The sequence below is a fragment of the Balaenoptera physalus genome (assembly GCF_965194825.1).
Source record: "Balaenoptera physalus genome assembly, chromosome: 13".
NCBI classification, from domain to species: domain Eukaryota; kingdom Metazoa; phylum Chordata; class Mammalia; order Artiodactyla; family Balaenopteridae; genus Balaenoptera; species Balaenoptera physalus.
In genome coordinates this window covers 90,198,435-90,213,738 of record NC_138892.1, presented here as the reverse complement: position 1 = coordinate 90,213,738, position 15,304 = coordinate 90,198,435, and the positions used below count along the sequence as shown (strand labels likewise).

The following is a 15,304-nucleotide window of genomic DNA, read 5'->3' as shown; positions in this document are numbered from 1 at the left end:
TACTTTTGGAAATTTATACTAAGAAAATAAACGGACAAATGCTTAAGATGTATACACAAGTATGTTCATAAAAGCATTATTTCTAAAGGTAAGAAACTGCAACGTGAATATCCAATTACAGTGGATTACTTAAATAAATTATTAACTATCCTGTAAAAGGCAAATCTTATCGCCGTTAAAAAGCGATGATGTACAGCAAGATCCTTTTTGACCCACCTCCTAGAGAAATGGAAATAAAAACAAAAATAAACAAATGGGACCTAATGAAACTTAAAAGCTTTTGCACAGCAAAGGAAACCATAAACAAGATGAAAGGACAAGCCTCAGAATGGGAGAAAATATTTGCAAATGAAGCAACTGACAAAGGATTAATCTCCAAAATGTACAAACAGCTCATGCAGCTCAATATCAAAAAACAAACAACCCAATCCCAAAATGAGCAGAAGACCTAAATAGACATTTCTCCAAAAAAGATATACAGATTGCCAACAAACACATGAAAGGATGTTCAACATCACTAATCATTAGAGAAATGCAAATCAAAACTACAATGAGGTATCACCTCACACCAGTCAGAATGGCCATCATCAAAAAACCTGCAAACAATAAATGCTGGAGAGGGTGTGGAGAAAAGGGAACCCTCTTGCACTGTTGGTGGGAATGTAACTTGATATAGCCACTATGGAGAACAGTATGGAGGTTCCTTAAAAAACTAAAAATAGAACTACCATACGACCCAGCAATCCCACTACTGGGCATATACCCTGAGAAAACCATAATTCAAAAAGAGTCATGTACCACAATGTTCATTGCAGCTCTATTTACAATAGCCAGGACATGGAAGCAACCTAAATGTCCATCGACAGATGAATGGATAAAGAAGATGTGGCACATATATACAATGGAATATTACTCAGCCATAAAAAGAAATGAAATTGAGTTATTTGTAGTGAGGTGGATGGACCTAGAGTCTGTCATACAGAGTGAAGTAAGAGAAGAGAAAAACATATACTGTATGCTAACACATATATATGGAATCTAAAAAAAAAAATAAAGTTATGAAGAACCTAGGGGCAGGACAGGAATAAAGACGCAGACGCAGAGAATGGACATCAGGACACAGGGAGTGGGAAGGGTAAGCTGGGACGAAATGAGAGAGTGGCCATGGACTTATATTTGGACTTATATATACTACCAAATGTAAAATAGCTAGTGGGAAGCAGCCGCATGGCACAGGGAGATCATCTCGATGCTTTGTGACCACCTAAAGGGGTGGGATAGGGAGGGTGGGAGGGAGATGCAAGAGGGAAGAGACATGGGGATATATGTATATGTATAGCTGATTCACTTTGTTTTAAAGCAGAAACTAACACACCATTGTAAAGCAATTATATTCCAATAAAGATGTTAAAAAAAAAAAGCGATGATGCAGATCTACATATATTGTTACTACAAAAATATTCACGACGTACTGTCAAATTCATTATATATACACATGGAGGCACTGAATGGTCTGGAAGAATATATACCAAAATATTAGCAATGTTTCTCTCTGGGTGAATAAATGTCAGTCACTTTTACAAATGAAAACAGTATTGGTCTTATATTAAATGCCAACTTTGAGAAAGAAGAACTTTTTAAAGAAGCTCTTTGATTTCTCATATTCAGTATTTGCCAAATATTGGGTTGGCCAAAAAGTGCCTTCGGTTTTTAAGTAAAACTAAAAGACACATTTTTCATTTTCACCAAGAACTTTATTGAACAACGTATTCACCCTTTTGTTCCACTACCTTCTGCCATTTTTTAGGCAACTTCATAATTCCATCTTCCCAAAACTTTTTATCTTTTTGAGCAAAGAACTGTCCCAGGTGCCTTTTACAATCTTCCAGGGAATTGAAATTTGTTCCATTAAGGGAATTTTGTAAAGACTGAAATAAATGGAAATCCGAAGGTGCAATGTCTGGTGAATACAGTGGGTAAATCAGCACTTCCCAGCCAAGCTGTAACATTTTTTGCCTGGTCACCAAAGAAACATGCAGTCTTGCATTATCCTGATGGAAGATTATGCGTTTTCTGTTGACTAATTCTGGACGCTTTTCATTGAGTGCTGCTTTCAGTTGGTCTAATTGGAAGCAGTACTTGTTGGAATGAATCATTTGGTTTTCCAGAAGGAGCTCATAATAGAGGACTCCCTTCCAATCCTACCATATACACATCACCACCTTCTTTGGATGAAGACCGGCCTTCGGTGTGGTTGGTGGTGGTTCATATCGCTTGCCCCACGATCTCTTCCCTTTCAGATTATTGTATGGTATCCATTTTTCATTGCCCGTCACAATATGTTTTAAAAACGTAATGTATTCATTGCATTTAAGTAGAGAATCGCAGGCAGAAATACGGTCAAGAAGGTTTCTTTTGCTTAACTTATGTGGAACCCAAACATCAAAGCAATGAACATAACCAAGCTGGTGCAAATGATTTTCAACGCTTGATCTGGATATTTTGAGTATGCCAGCTATCTCCCATGTGGTATAACGTTGACTGTTCTCAATTAATGTCTCGATTTGATCACTATCAACTTCAACTGGTCTACCCGATCGTGGAGCACTGTCCAGTGAGAAATCTCCAGCACGAAACCTCGCAAACCACTTTCGACACATTCAATCAGTCACAGTACCTTCTCCATACACTGCACAAATCTTTTTTTGCGTTTCGGTTGGATTTTTACCTTTCTTGAAATAATAAAGCATAATATGCCGAAAATGTTGCTTTTTTCTTCCATCTTCAATATTAAAATGGCTACACAAAAATTCACCAATTTTTATAAGTCTTTTTTTAAATGCACGCTGATATGACAGCTGTCATATACAATCTAACAAAATTGTTTTGAATGAAGTTAAAGACAACTAAGTGCTACTAGAGCCATCTTACGGAAAAAAACGAATGAACCTTTTGGCCAACATATCTTTTCAAAATCCTTTTTAAGGATCCGTTTGAAGAAAGTAATTTGTTCCAATGTGGTAACATATTTTTTAAAAAGAAACTCATGGTAAATAATTTTTTTCCAAAATGAAAATCATAAATCTATTTTATCACAAGCTTGTAAGTTAAAAATTATATGAGAAAATGTTAGCTGTAATGTTGAATGATTAAAAAGGATATAGGGCTTCCCTGGTGGCGCAGTGGTTGAGTCTGCCTGCCAATGCAGGGGACACAGGTTCGAGCCTTGGTCTGGGAAGATCCCATATGCCGCGGAGCAACTAGGCCCGTGAGCCACAATTACTGAGCCTGCGCGTCTGGAGCCTGTGCTCCGCAACAAGAGAGGCCACTAAAAAATAAATAAATAAATAAATAAATAAATAAATAAATAAATAAATAAAAAGGATATAAAACTAAAAATACATAAAATTTAGTAATAATACACATGCAAACAAATACACAAAAAGAAACAGTTATGGGCTTCCCTGGTGGCGCAGTGGTTGAGAGTCTGCCTGCCAATGCAGGGGACACGGGTTCAAGCCCTGGTCTGGGAAGATCCCACATGCCGCGGAGCAACTAGGCCCGTGAGCCACAACTACTGAGCCTGTGCGTCTGGAGTCTGTGCTCCGCAAAAAGAGAGGCCACGATAGGGAGAGGCCCGCGCACCGTGATGAAGAGTGGCCCCCGCTCGCTGCAACTCGAGAAAGCCCTCGCACAGAAACGAAGACCCAACACAGCCAAAAATAAATATAAAAATAAATAAATAAATAAAAATTTTTTAAAAACTATATGTTCCCTCTCTTTGTCTATTCTTTGGGAGAATTTGTAAGATTGAAGGATTGAAGTTACTTCTTAAATTAAAAAAAAAAAGAAACAGTTACAATGAGCACTTCTGAGGAACGGAATTATGAGTGATTTTTTTTTCCTTTTTCCTACATTTAAAATTTTCCTATAGTAGGTAACTATTACTTCCAAAATCAGACAAATAATAAACACTATAAATTTTTTAAATAAGCATGAGGGACATAAAATCATGTACATATTTGTTTTATCAATAATTGAAACAAGCACTTTGTTCAAAACAAGCCCTTTCTCATTACACTCACTTGGAAATAAATCTCTGGTTTGTTGTCTGTTACTCAAGCCCTGAATAATGGAGACCGTGTAACTCTGAATTCATTTCAGCTTCCTTCTGGCACCTAATTAAAGGAGTGGCACAGCTCTTATGGCTTTGGCAGCTTCCCTCTCATGCAGTGCCATTGCTAGAAGACCATCCAACAGAAAGGGGGAAAATGGGTTGCTTCAAAACTCAGCATGGGCTTCCCTGGTGGTGCAGTGGTTGAGAATCCGCCTGTCAATGCAGGGGACACGGGTTCGAGCCCTGGTCTGGGAAGATCCCACATGCTGTGGAGCAACTAGGCCCATGAGCCACAACTACTGAGCCTGCACGTCTGGAGCCTGTGCTCCGCAACAAGAGAGGCCCTGATAGTGAGAGGCCCGCACACCGCGATGAAGAGTGGCCCCCGCTTGCCACAACTAGAGAAAGCCCTCGCACAGAAACGAAGACCCAACACAGCCAAAAATAAATAAATAAATAAATTTATTTTTAAAAAAACAAAAAAACTCAGCATGATTATCTAAAACAAACTCTCACCCTTGGAACACAGCACTCAGTTTCTTACTGACTTAACTAATGACACTAGACTCGACAATAAATTCTATAAAATCATGAACCATGTCTAACTTTCATCACTGTATCCCAGTACCTAACTGGCACACAAGAGGCATTTACTAAATGTAGATAAATGAATGATTGAATGAATGAATGAATGGGTGATTTATGACTGGGGTCTGCTCTCTTCCTTAAAATTCTGCTGGCCATTTTACAGCGACCTTAGTACTAACACTATGGAGGAAGAAGTGTGTCATAAGGTCACATTTCATCGTCATACATTCCATTACTAAAAGTGCAATAATAGGCATAGGATGTGTCCCAGGAAGCAGCCTTTCTCATCAGTATGGCTTAATAATTAGCAATTATTCAGCACCTAATCCTCCCAAGGTAAGAAGTGCCACCCACACCTAAGGCTCAGAAAAGCCAGGTAAATTTTTCAAGGTCGCAAAGTTAATAAATGACAGAACCAGTATTAAAACCTGATTCTGTGGGGCCCTGAAGTCCAGGCTCTTCCTAGATGGGAACAATCATCTTGTCATCTCACCAAACCAGCTTGAGAATGACTATGGCTTGCACACAATTGCACACAATTATCTCCCTTAATTATCATCATAAACCTAGGAAGTGAGTTGGCATATTACACCATGTTTCAGATGACAGAACAAAGGAACAGAGAGGTCAAGCAGCTTGCCCAAGGTCACAGAGCTCCCAAAAGAGCCAAAATACAATGAAAAGCTAGAAAGTATTTGACTAGAAATCTATCAACTTCATCATAAGGGACTGCATTAATGATACACAGCCAGCATCACTTCCGAAACGATTCACAACTATGATGAGAAAAACAAGCTTTGAGAAAAAAGCTTGTTTTACTGAGTTGCTGCCTAGGCATTTTACAGTATGACCCTGCTCACACTCAGAGTCTGGACATTTTGAAGAGGACTCGCGTTTAGGATGCCCGCCATACGTTCCCTCTTTGCTTTTCCCCAGGCACCTTTTAAAATAACCACTGAAGAGTTAAGCCGACAAAAAGTTCCAGACCTCTGCCCCAACCACCTTATAAGTAATAGATGCTTGCTACCTTGCTTTCTGTCTCCCACTCTTGAGCTCCTGGGCCTGGGATGGAGCGCTGCCCCTCCCCGAGCTCACTGTGCCCCCTTGCTTCTGGGATCTGTAAGTAACAAATCCTGGACTCCACTTCCTTTGTATGAGTGTATTAAAACCGTGTCTTCAGTCAATACGACCACGGGTTTCACCTCCCCAAAGTGGACGCTGGACGCTGAGGGAGGAACCTATCCCCACAGTGGGGAGCTTGTGTCTCCTGATTCAGCATGTTTTTAGTTTGATATAACAGCTCTGGCTTCCTAACAGAACTTTGTCAAAAGACAAACTGGCCATACTCTACAGTAACATATATAATTATATGTTGATCCAACTAGCTGCCTAAACACTTCTCTACAAAATGAAGACAAACAGGCTCCCACATTGCAAAAAAAAAAAAATACCCCTACTTGCAAGGCAGAAGACAAAAGTGAAAATTAACAAACAGATAAAATATATGTTATCTCCTCCTATCCTTTTCCCTGGACAAATATACCTGTATAACAATCTGGAATACCAGATTCAAACTGAGGCTTCTCAAACTCCAGCAAGTTTGGTACTGGAACATGGCAACACAGAAAAAGCCACCCCCTCCCCATGTGTACACGTGAAATCCCCCCAATCCCATATCCAATTTCCTCTCACAGCCTCCCATTCTCGCAAAGAGCTGTTCCTTGGCCAACCCTTGGGCCTAGGAGTGCACACAGCAGTGGGACAAGCCACCCCCAGGATGAGGAATGGGGGAAACACTACATAAAGGCAGGCACGCTACGGAGTGGGCTTGAGTCATCTGGGCTGGGAATTCCAGGGTCTACAAAGGCCCCATTGAGCCTTGCCTGATTGAGAAGGGGTGAGACCAGAGGAGAAGCGAAGTGAGCTCCCCCCTAAAACACAGGACACGAAGCATGGGTTCCTCTTGCCAAGGTCTAAGGCGGGGCACTGATCAGCTCACACACAAGCTTTCAATAGAAACGTATCATAAATCTCCCCAAATGCATCCCCTCTCCCTACCCTTCCCTAACCAAGACCTGGCCATCTATCAAAGTAAATTCATTCACTCCTCCTCCAGTCATCAAAGCATTTACAGTTTGTCGTTTCCAAATGCAGCTGTTAATTGCATGATATTTTCTGGGTGTTTTAAATCCTGTCAATTGGATTGATTTTGTTTCTCTAAAGCAGTGATTCTCAACCAGCAGCCACTTTGCCCCCCGGGAGATATATCTGGGGACATATATTGTTGTTTCATTCCGTGGATGGTCAGTGGACAGAGGCCATGGGTATTGCTGAATATTCTACAACGTACAGGACAACCCTCCACAACAAAGAATTATCCAGCCCAGGATGTCAGTGGTGCTGAGGTGAGGAAACTCTGTTCTAGAGTAGGAACTCTTTGACAGGATGCCATGTACTCCTTCGGTCGCCAAACAGCCAAGCAGAGTGCTGGACCTCGATAAATCCTTGCTGGCTGACTGGCTAACTGGTCCCACTCCATTCTAAAACGTTCAGTCACACAGTAACTCAACAAAAACGAGCGTGCCAGGAACCACCTCTCAGCTCCGGGGATGCAAATATGGATGAGTCGGCATAAAAGGCAGACAAGTAAACCGGTACTTTTAACACAGCTTGAGAAATGCACCTGTCATTACCAGCTATTTCTATATTTACCTGTTTATTATGTCTCCCCTCGTTAGCCTATAAATTTCAAGAAAGTAAGGGTTTTGTTAAGTTCACCCTTATGGTTCCAGCCCGTTTTATGATAATAGTGGTAGATACAGTAGTAGATATTTTGGATCAATGAAAAAATGCAAATATGCACAAGGCTTTTTTTTTTTCCTCTCTGAAGGAGGAGATTCTAACACATCCTGGGGAGGAAGGAAGGAAAGCTGCCTTGAGGAAAGCCAATGCGGATTAAGCACTAATTACACTGGGCCCTCGGTATCCGTGAGGGAACGGTTGCAGGACTCCACCCCATCTCCCCACCCTCCCACCCCGCACAGATACCAAAATTCCCGGATGCTCAAGTCCCTTATATAAAATGGCTAGTGCAGGATGCCCTCCATATCCGCGGGTTCTGCCTCCGAGGAGTCAACCAACTGCGGGTCTCGAAATTCCATCCTAAGCTAGTTGAATCCGCGGATGTGGAAACCACGGATTCGGAGGGCCGACTCTATGGGCCAGAAACAGTTCTCAGCACTTTCAACGTATTACCTATTCTAACGCTCACAACACTCCTATAAGAAGCCACATTTTATAATATGAGGAAATGAAATCTGATTTGCTCCAGAACACAACAAATAGTGGCAGCAGGGTTTGAGGACAGCTAACTTTGGAACCTTTGTTCTTAACCACTGCAACGCATTGTGGAGAGATGAGTAAGAACTGACCCCGTGAAGGGCGGGCCCTGTGGCCTTGAAGGAAAAGCATTCCAGGCAGAGGGAATGGCGCAAGCAAAGCCAACACAGCCTGGCTTATTTCAGGGGCTATAACTTTTACCAGTATTACTAAAGCATAAGGAGGAACACTGATGAAAGATGATGGTGGAAAAGTAATCATGGCCAGATCATAAGAGACATCAGCAGTGCCTCATTTCCCCGAGATTATCAGGGAATGAGCATAAGGCTTAGAGTCTAATAGCTGTGGGTGGAAACTCAACCCAATCACGTTGCTAGTGGTTCTCTCTGAACCTCCATTTCCTCAACTGTAAGACAAAGAACATACAAATATCTACTTTATAAAATAGCAATGGGAACAAACATAACTAATACAAGCACTAAGAACTGGACCTGGTACATGTCATGAGTCCAAGCAATGTTAATGACTTACTTTTGTAATTGCATTATTGCTGATGGAGTTTTTTCACATGTGTAAACCTGCAGCATAATGGCAGCTTATTTTCATAAGCACCACATTAAACCAGCTTTCTCCTAAACTACTTTTACAGTGAATTCCACAAATTCCCCACTTAACAAACATAAAACTTACATCCCATATACACAGATGGCTGCACCCCCCTCCCATCCCGTCACTCCCTTCCCCCCCGCCCCAGTGCCCTTCTGCAGCCACCAGGGCAGCTGTGGAAACACCCGAAGCTTCTGGTAACTGTAGATTTAAAATAGGGACAGAAAGGAAGCTACATAAAGCTAGAACTGCTTACAGGAGTGTTTTTCGTTCAGAATTTAGAAAGGGAAAGAGGAACAGGACTACTTAGACTGATGGCCCCCAGCCAGTGAACAGACAGGATGCCCGCAGCACTCTGGTGTCATCCCCTTTCCCCAGATCCACCAGGAACAGTGACGTGCCTCCTCTGCTGATGTCGGCACATGGCCAGTGCCCTTGGATACTTGATGTCTGTTCATTCCTCACGAGCCGCGCCTTAAGCCCATTCAGAGCTTGGGACCTGGCTCCCACCTGCCTCCCAGTCTGCTTACTACTGTGCTCGCTGTGGGCGACTTAAGACCTTTCCACACAGGAAGCACATCAGACACTTGCCCACCTCCCCGTCTTGGCGGTTGCTGTCCTGTCTGCCCGGAACATCCTTTGCCCTCCCCTCTCACTACTCCCCCATCTCACCATCCTTCAAGGCTGAGCACAAATCCCACCTCCTCTCCAACTCCCCTCCTTCCCTGGAATCAAGTGCCACGTTCTATGAATCTCCCCAGCCCTTTGCTTGTGGTTCAATTGTTTAAGGGCCACGTATTAAACAGAGGTACGAAGCAAGCGTCCTTTTAAATGCTGTCTGTACGCTACTGTATGATTTTCACTATAAACCTGTAAAAAATGATTACAAACCCCATTTTACAAATGGGGAAGGTGAAGCTCTGAGAGTCGAACTTGCCAATGATCATACAACCAGAAAGGGAGCTCCAACCATGTACTGACAGTTCCCCAATTCCTAACTTTTTCACTCTGTTATGCTGCCTCTCTTTAATGGCCCTATTGCCAGGTGGTTAGTTGATTACATACATATACACCTGTCACAGGGACCAGGGCATAGTCATCTTTGTAAAAGCGGATAACAAGGTACCCATACAACGTTCTTAGAAGAATTAAATCAGACAGTACATTTAAAACACTTAGCATAGTGCCACACACATAACAAGAGCCTAATAATTTGTTGGTTTTGTTGTTGTTGCTACCATGTCAGGTGCCTTGCACATAAACCGTGAACAGGAGTTTATTTCTGAGAAACAACCAAACTGGGGAAGGACCTGATGAATGAGAAAAATGCCACTTTGGTTTCGCATTTCCTTGCACTACTTGATTACTCAGTCAGAAGCAGCAAGAGTTGTATAATAACTTTAAGTTTCTATGATAGGGTGAATTGACTTCTTTATCTTCCTTAGACTACGTGGGTGATAGGGAAACTTCCTATTTAGCAAAACTCTTGACCAGCTTTGTTACTTTCGTGCTGTCCACCACCCACCCCCCAAAACAATCTGTCAAAACTCCCCTCTGAGAAGTCAGCACTTAAGTTCTAAGCTTGGAGAAGAAGAAAATCACAAAAGTAAATGGAAGCACAGAGGGCAAAATGGAATCTGAAACTCTGATGCTTATAAACCTAGTGAAACACTTTCTTTTGTCCTCACAGGATTTTACAAGACTTTAAACCATCACATTTCCTCACTCATAGGTTTTTGTCAGTCGCGCCCTAGGAGGAGGTAAGCTGTCTCAGAGGAAGCAATTCATGCATCCTGTTTACTGCTATCCCCCAGGGCCTAACTCATACCTGGTGCATTGTAGTCACTCATTAAATATGGGTTGACTGACTGGCTGAAATTATTTGTATGTATGTATATATGAATATACATATATTTATACATATACATACATCATTCCGTGGTTTATGGATAAATGTGTATACATCCCCACACGTAAGTGCATATTGTACATTTATGTATGTGTGTTTGTATTTGTGCAAAAGATATTTCAGACTGGCAAACACAGATAACTGTTTGCCAAAGTTGTGTCTCCTTAACACAATAAAGGCCTCTGGCTGACCTAATAGTTAACAATCATACTCTGTTACCCACATACTAACAATCCAGATGTTAAAAAACAATTAAACATGCAGAGTAAAAAAAATTTTTTGACTTAACAAACCATGATACTTTGACTATCTTTTAAAATCCTCGTCCCTGTTCATTAGCTTCAGTGGGGAGGCGTGCGGACGGGCAAATTTGAACCACTAATGATTCTCTGCAAATTTGGCAAGTGAAACATTCCAAATTCCTATGGCCTGGCCAAATGTCCTTATTAAAGTTGTAACGTATGTAACTTACCATTTACACTTTCTAACAATTAGAATGACATCACTGACTAGTTATATGTGCCAGACACTTGGCATCAGTTTTTTTATTTAAACTTTACACCAACCCTGCAAGGTAGATGCTATTATCTCCATCTATACATAAGGAAACTCGGACTCAAAGAGATAGAGTAACTTGCCAAAGGTCCTCTGCTGTTTCCCTAGTCATGGCACGATCAGTCTAAAAATTCAGGATTCTCCTCCAAAGCCCAAACTCTTTTCCATGCGCAATGGTGCCGCTTACACAGTCTTACAGACACTAACTTTGAGGGGTATGTGTTTAGGCAGTTTTGGGATTTTCATAAGTATTTCTCTGCACAGAGAGACTAGACCAAATGCCAGCCAAGCACACTGAAGACTACCCCGAGGCTATAGACAGCAAGAGGCAAGTGTGTCTGAGAAACAACGAGCCTCGGCTTCTCAGAATGTGAAGCATTTTCCACTCAATTATGTCCTCCAAAAGAAATCTATTCTCTAAAAGAGCTTCATTATTGCTCCGCCTATAAAAAAAAAAAAAAAAAAAAATGGACTCTTTCATTGCAAACCAATGGGAAGCTCTTAACTCATTTCCTTACATTACTTGAAATGAAAGTGCCTTCTGTCTCTAGAGAAAAGAATGGCTGCATGCTATGCCTTTTGAGTAGAACAATCAATACCATGAAGGCAAGAGAAAATCAGCTCTTATACACTTTTAAGGGGAGTGGGGTTATTTTTAAACTTAATGATAGCAGAATTCTAAACAGAGAGACAGAAGGAACGTCTTCCCTCGCAGTTTAAAGGCAAATTCAGCTGCCTTTCCCTGCAAGGTTTGGCTATTATCTCTTTGACCTTTCCAGGAGCAGGCCTGAGAAAGGGAAGGAAACCATATGTTTTAAAAGTTTGTTTTTTTAATTTACAGATATTTCTGAACATTTGTAACTAACAGTAGTGAAGTTGGCTCTCACCTGGCCATATACGGCTTGGAAAGATCCTATGCAGGGCAAAGGAAAGCACTCTGTACCCCCTCTGCACCTCCAGACCACAACCATCACAGGAAGAGCCAACTGCAGCACCTTCAGCTGAAGGGACTGAAGGTGAAAGGGGCTCCTGACAGTGGGAGAAGCACCAGGGTGCCCCTTCAGCACGATCAGGAAGGCAGAGAAGAAGCGGAAGCAGCTTTGCCTCACCTCCAATCTTACCGCACAACCCCTGCTGCCAAGAACTCATCTTTAGACCCTTAAACTGAAATTCCCAGAAAAGAAGGGAAACTACAACCTCTGAGTGATGCTCTGAGGTTGATTTCCAACCTGGTTTTGGTTTTTTTGTTTGTTTTCTGATTTCAAGTCCCCACCTAAAGTACATCTCCCAGCCTCCAGAAGGCATCCACAGTAAGCCAAGCAAAAGAGCTGGGAGCTTTAGAGCTTTATGTGACCAAAAGCCCAGCTCCAACCCTGCAAAGGTACATGACCTTGGGGAAGTAACTTCTCCTCTGAAGGTTCAGTTTGTGGTTGGTAAGATGGGGATATAATATCTGTTATTAGAAAGTCGGTGAAACTCCAATAAAAATCACTCAGTCCCCGGCTCTTTAGTAGGGCATCAGTAAGTGCCTTGTGTTTGTTATGGGCATACTGCACAAAGCAGCGGGAGCCAGGCTGGATGCCCATGTTTTCACTGCCCATGACTCCCTCATTAGTGACTTACGTTACCAACCATGCACCAAACCCCAGGAAGACGCCTGGTACCTGCATCTAGTTCTCTACAGCTTCGAATGTCTGCAGAGCCTGAGATAAATTCTCATTAAGTTCAAGGGACAAAGTTAGCCTAGATTCTTCTTCCCACCGGTTATCGGCAAATCGCTGAATACAACTCAGGCTTGGGAAAAAATGCGTACAGACTTTCCAGGGCCAAAGCAGGTGTCTGCACATCTCCCGGGGTAAGGGCTGGGGAAGGGCCCCTGACTAATGTCTCCAGGTTGGGAACGACAAAGAAAGGGAATAGGACAAGAAGGACGGGATGAAAGGGCCTCTGCAAGGCGGTCCTCGCCGGTGACCCTGTCCTCAGCGTCCCGGGAGGAAAGGACACGAGCAGGGTGGAGCCGCGAAAGCAGGAGTACCTGAAGACTCTGGCCGCCGTCTGGTTCCTCCTCCACGCCGTGCCCTGTTGCAGCACCCCCTGCACAATCTCCTTCTCGTTGGGCAGTCGGTAGACGGGGAAGATGTAGAGCCAACAGAGGACCACGACGCAGAGGGCACTGGCTCCCACGGGCAGCCGGGTCCGCGGGAACTTCCACGCCAGGACGGCCATGGCCCCTCTGGACGTGTGTCGCCGGGCCTGCCCGCAGGGGCTCATCGCAGCCCCCGGGTCCCAGGGTGGCGGTCGAGGGCCGGAGCCTCAGCACTAGGCTAGGCGCAGTGGCAGCGGAGGATCCCCCCACCGCCGGCCCCCCATGCACACACACCTTTAGCTTTCGTGCTCGCACTCGCACGCACGGTCGTTCGGCGCCCACAGCCCCAAAGGTCAGCGCAAGGATTTTTTCCAAGGCAACTTTTTCGAGGATTTCTTCCTAGGGGAAGTGCCCCGGGAGCAAGTCACGAGCTACAGCCATGGTCGCTCCCCCTGCAGAAGGCGGGCGCCGGGGTCTCTGAGAGCGCGGGGAGCGGCGGCGGCGAGTCGCTCCCGCCGGTTCTGCAGCGTTACCGTCGCCCTCGGCGTGGGGCCGGGGAGAGTCTCGGCTCCCTCGCAGACATCTGGTCCGCGGCGTCCGCTTCTGAGCGATGCTCCTGCGCCCTTCGCCGCCTCTCCCCGCCTCCCGCGCTACTGCGCTGCCAGGCACCCCCCAGACGCGCTCCCCGCGCCGCGCCAAGTCCTTGGAAATTTCCACCGCGGCCCGGGACCGCTAGCCCGCCCCGGGCTTCTCCGCCTGCCCCGCCAGGACCCCTGCTTCCCACCCCTCCCGGAGAAGAAAAGAACTCGCTTTCATCAGTTAATTCAGCGGCGCGCCGCAGCCTTCCGCGGCGCCCGGGACTTCGCAGACAAACGCCCGGGGATTGGTGGAAATCAAGGTCTCCCCTCCCTCCCCCACCCGCGAAATTGCCTCCTTCGACCGTTCAGATGCGCGACGCTCGGCTGGAGAGCGCGCCCCTCTCTCCCGCCCTGGTCCCCCGGAGACAGAGGCAAACAATACAATAATGATAATAACCCTGCCCCAAAATGTGTATACACAAATCCCTGAGTGTGGCCGAGACTGGCTGAAAGCCTGACCCTCCGACACGCAGCCGGCGCGCCGGGGCTGTCACCCTGCCGCCGTCACCCTCGGCTCTCTCTAACTGGTTGGTTATTAACCCGCAGTGAGGCGCGAGGAGGCCGGCGGAGATTGATTCCTTCCTGGGCCCCCACCCCCATTCCCCGGTCCCGGAGCCGCGGCTCCAGCGACACCCGTGCGCGCGCGCGCTCGCGGGCACACACGCTCGCGGGCCCGCACGCGCGCGCACGAGGAGGTGCGTGCACACCGGGGTCCTCCGCCTCGCCTCCGCCCTGCAGGGAAAGGCGCTGCTGCATCCAGATGTGCAGGCAGCTGGTGGCCCAGCAAACAGACCTCGGGACGTGACAATGCCTTGGAGGCGCTGTCGCCTCCTCTGCCTTTTAGATGCAAGGGCGGTTTGTTCTTCGACGTCCTTCTCTCCACCGACCAGCTTATCGCAACCCCGACCTTGGAAAAGCGCCACCCGCCTGGACCGGCCGAGCCCAGGGACACACAGTTAGCCATTTCTGCTACCCCGGCGGCCGGCGAATAGCTCGGCTACCTCCTAGCGGTTGCCTACTTTATTTGCTTAAGCGTCTCGTCAAGCATGATGTGTGCAGGGACAAAGAAATCCAGCAGCTTACTAACCAGGTCGCCTTCGTCGTCACGAAACCAAAATTTAGGGCCATAACTTCAGTTGCTCAGCCGACCAAGCTGCAGCGTCCCTCGGACCTACACTGAGTTTTACGTGGCCTGGTGCATCTTTCTCCACTGAGAGATGGGACTTGAGAAGTTGATAGAAAGTTATTTACCAAAAAAGATCACCAAAGTCTCATTCCTCCCTCTTAGGAGAATGGCCCACTGCCCTCCGGCCTGCAAGCATGCCCCAGGAATCCCTCCTACTTAGGTGAATCAGGAGAGATGAGAAAGCGTAAAATCCCAAAGTTACATCCTACACAGTGGAGCTTAATCGAGATTCTTTGAAATCATGATTACCTGCAAAGTAGTCCTGCAAAGTACTCAGCCC

The 15,304-nt window shown here is 45.2% G+C and overlaps 1 protein-coding gene across 1 annotated transcript in view; it reads right to left on the bottom strand.

Annotated features, from left to right (window-relative positions):
• ST8SIA1 (ST8 alpha-N-acetyl-neuraminide alpha-2,8-sialyltransferase 1) overlaps positions 1-13,962 on the bottom strand; it is a 304,938-nt gene extending 290,976 nt beyond the window's left edge. The window contains exon 1 of the mRNA XM_082419852.1: positions 13,150-13,962. Within this exon, the coding sequence (XP_082275978.1) occupies positions 13,150-13,385 (236 nt within the window). The 5' untranslated portion in view covers positions 13,386-13,962. The remainder of the gene's footprint in view (positions 1-13,149) is intronic.
• Between the last annotated feature and the right edge of the window lie 1,342 nt (positions 13,963-15,304).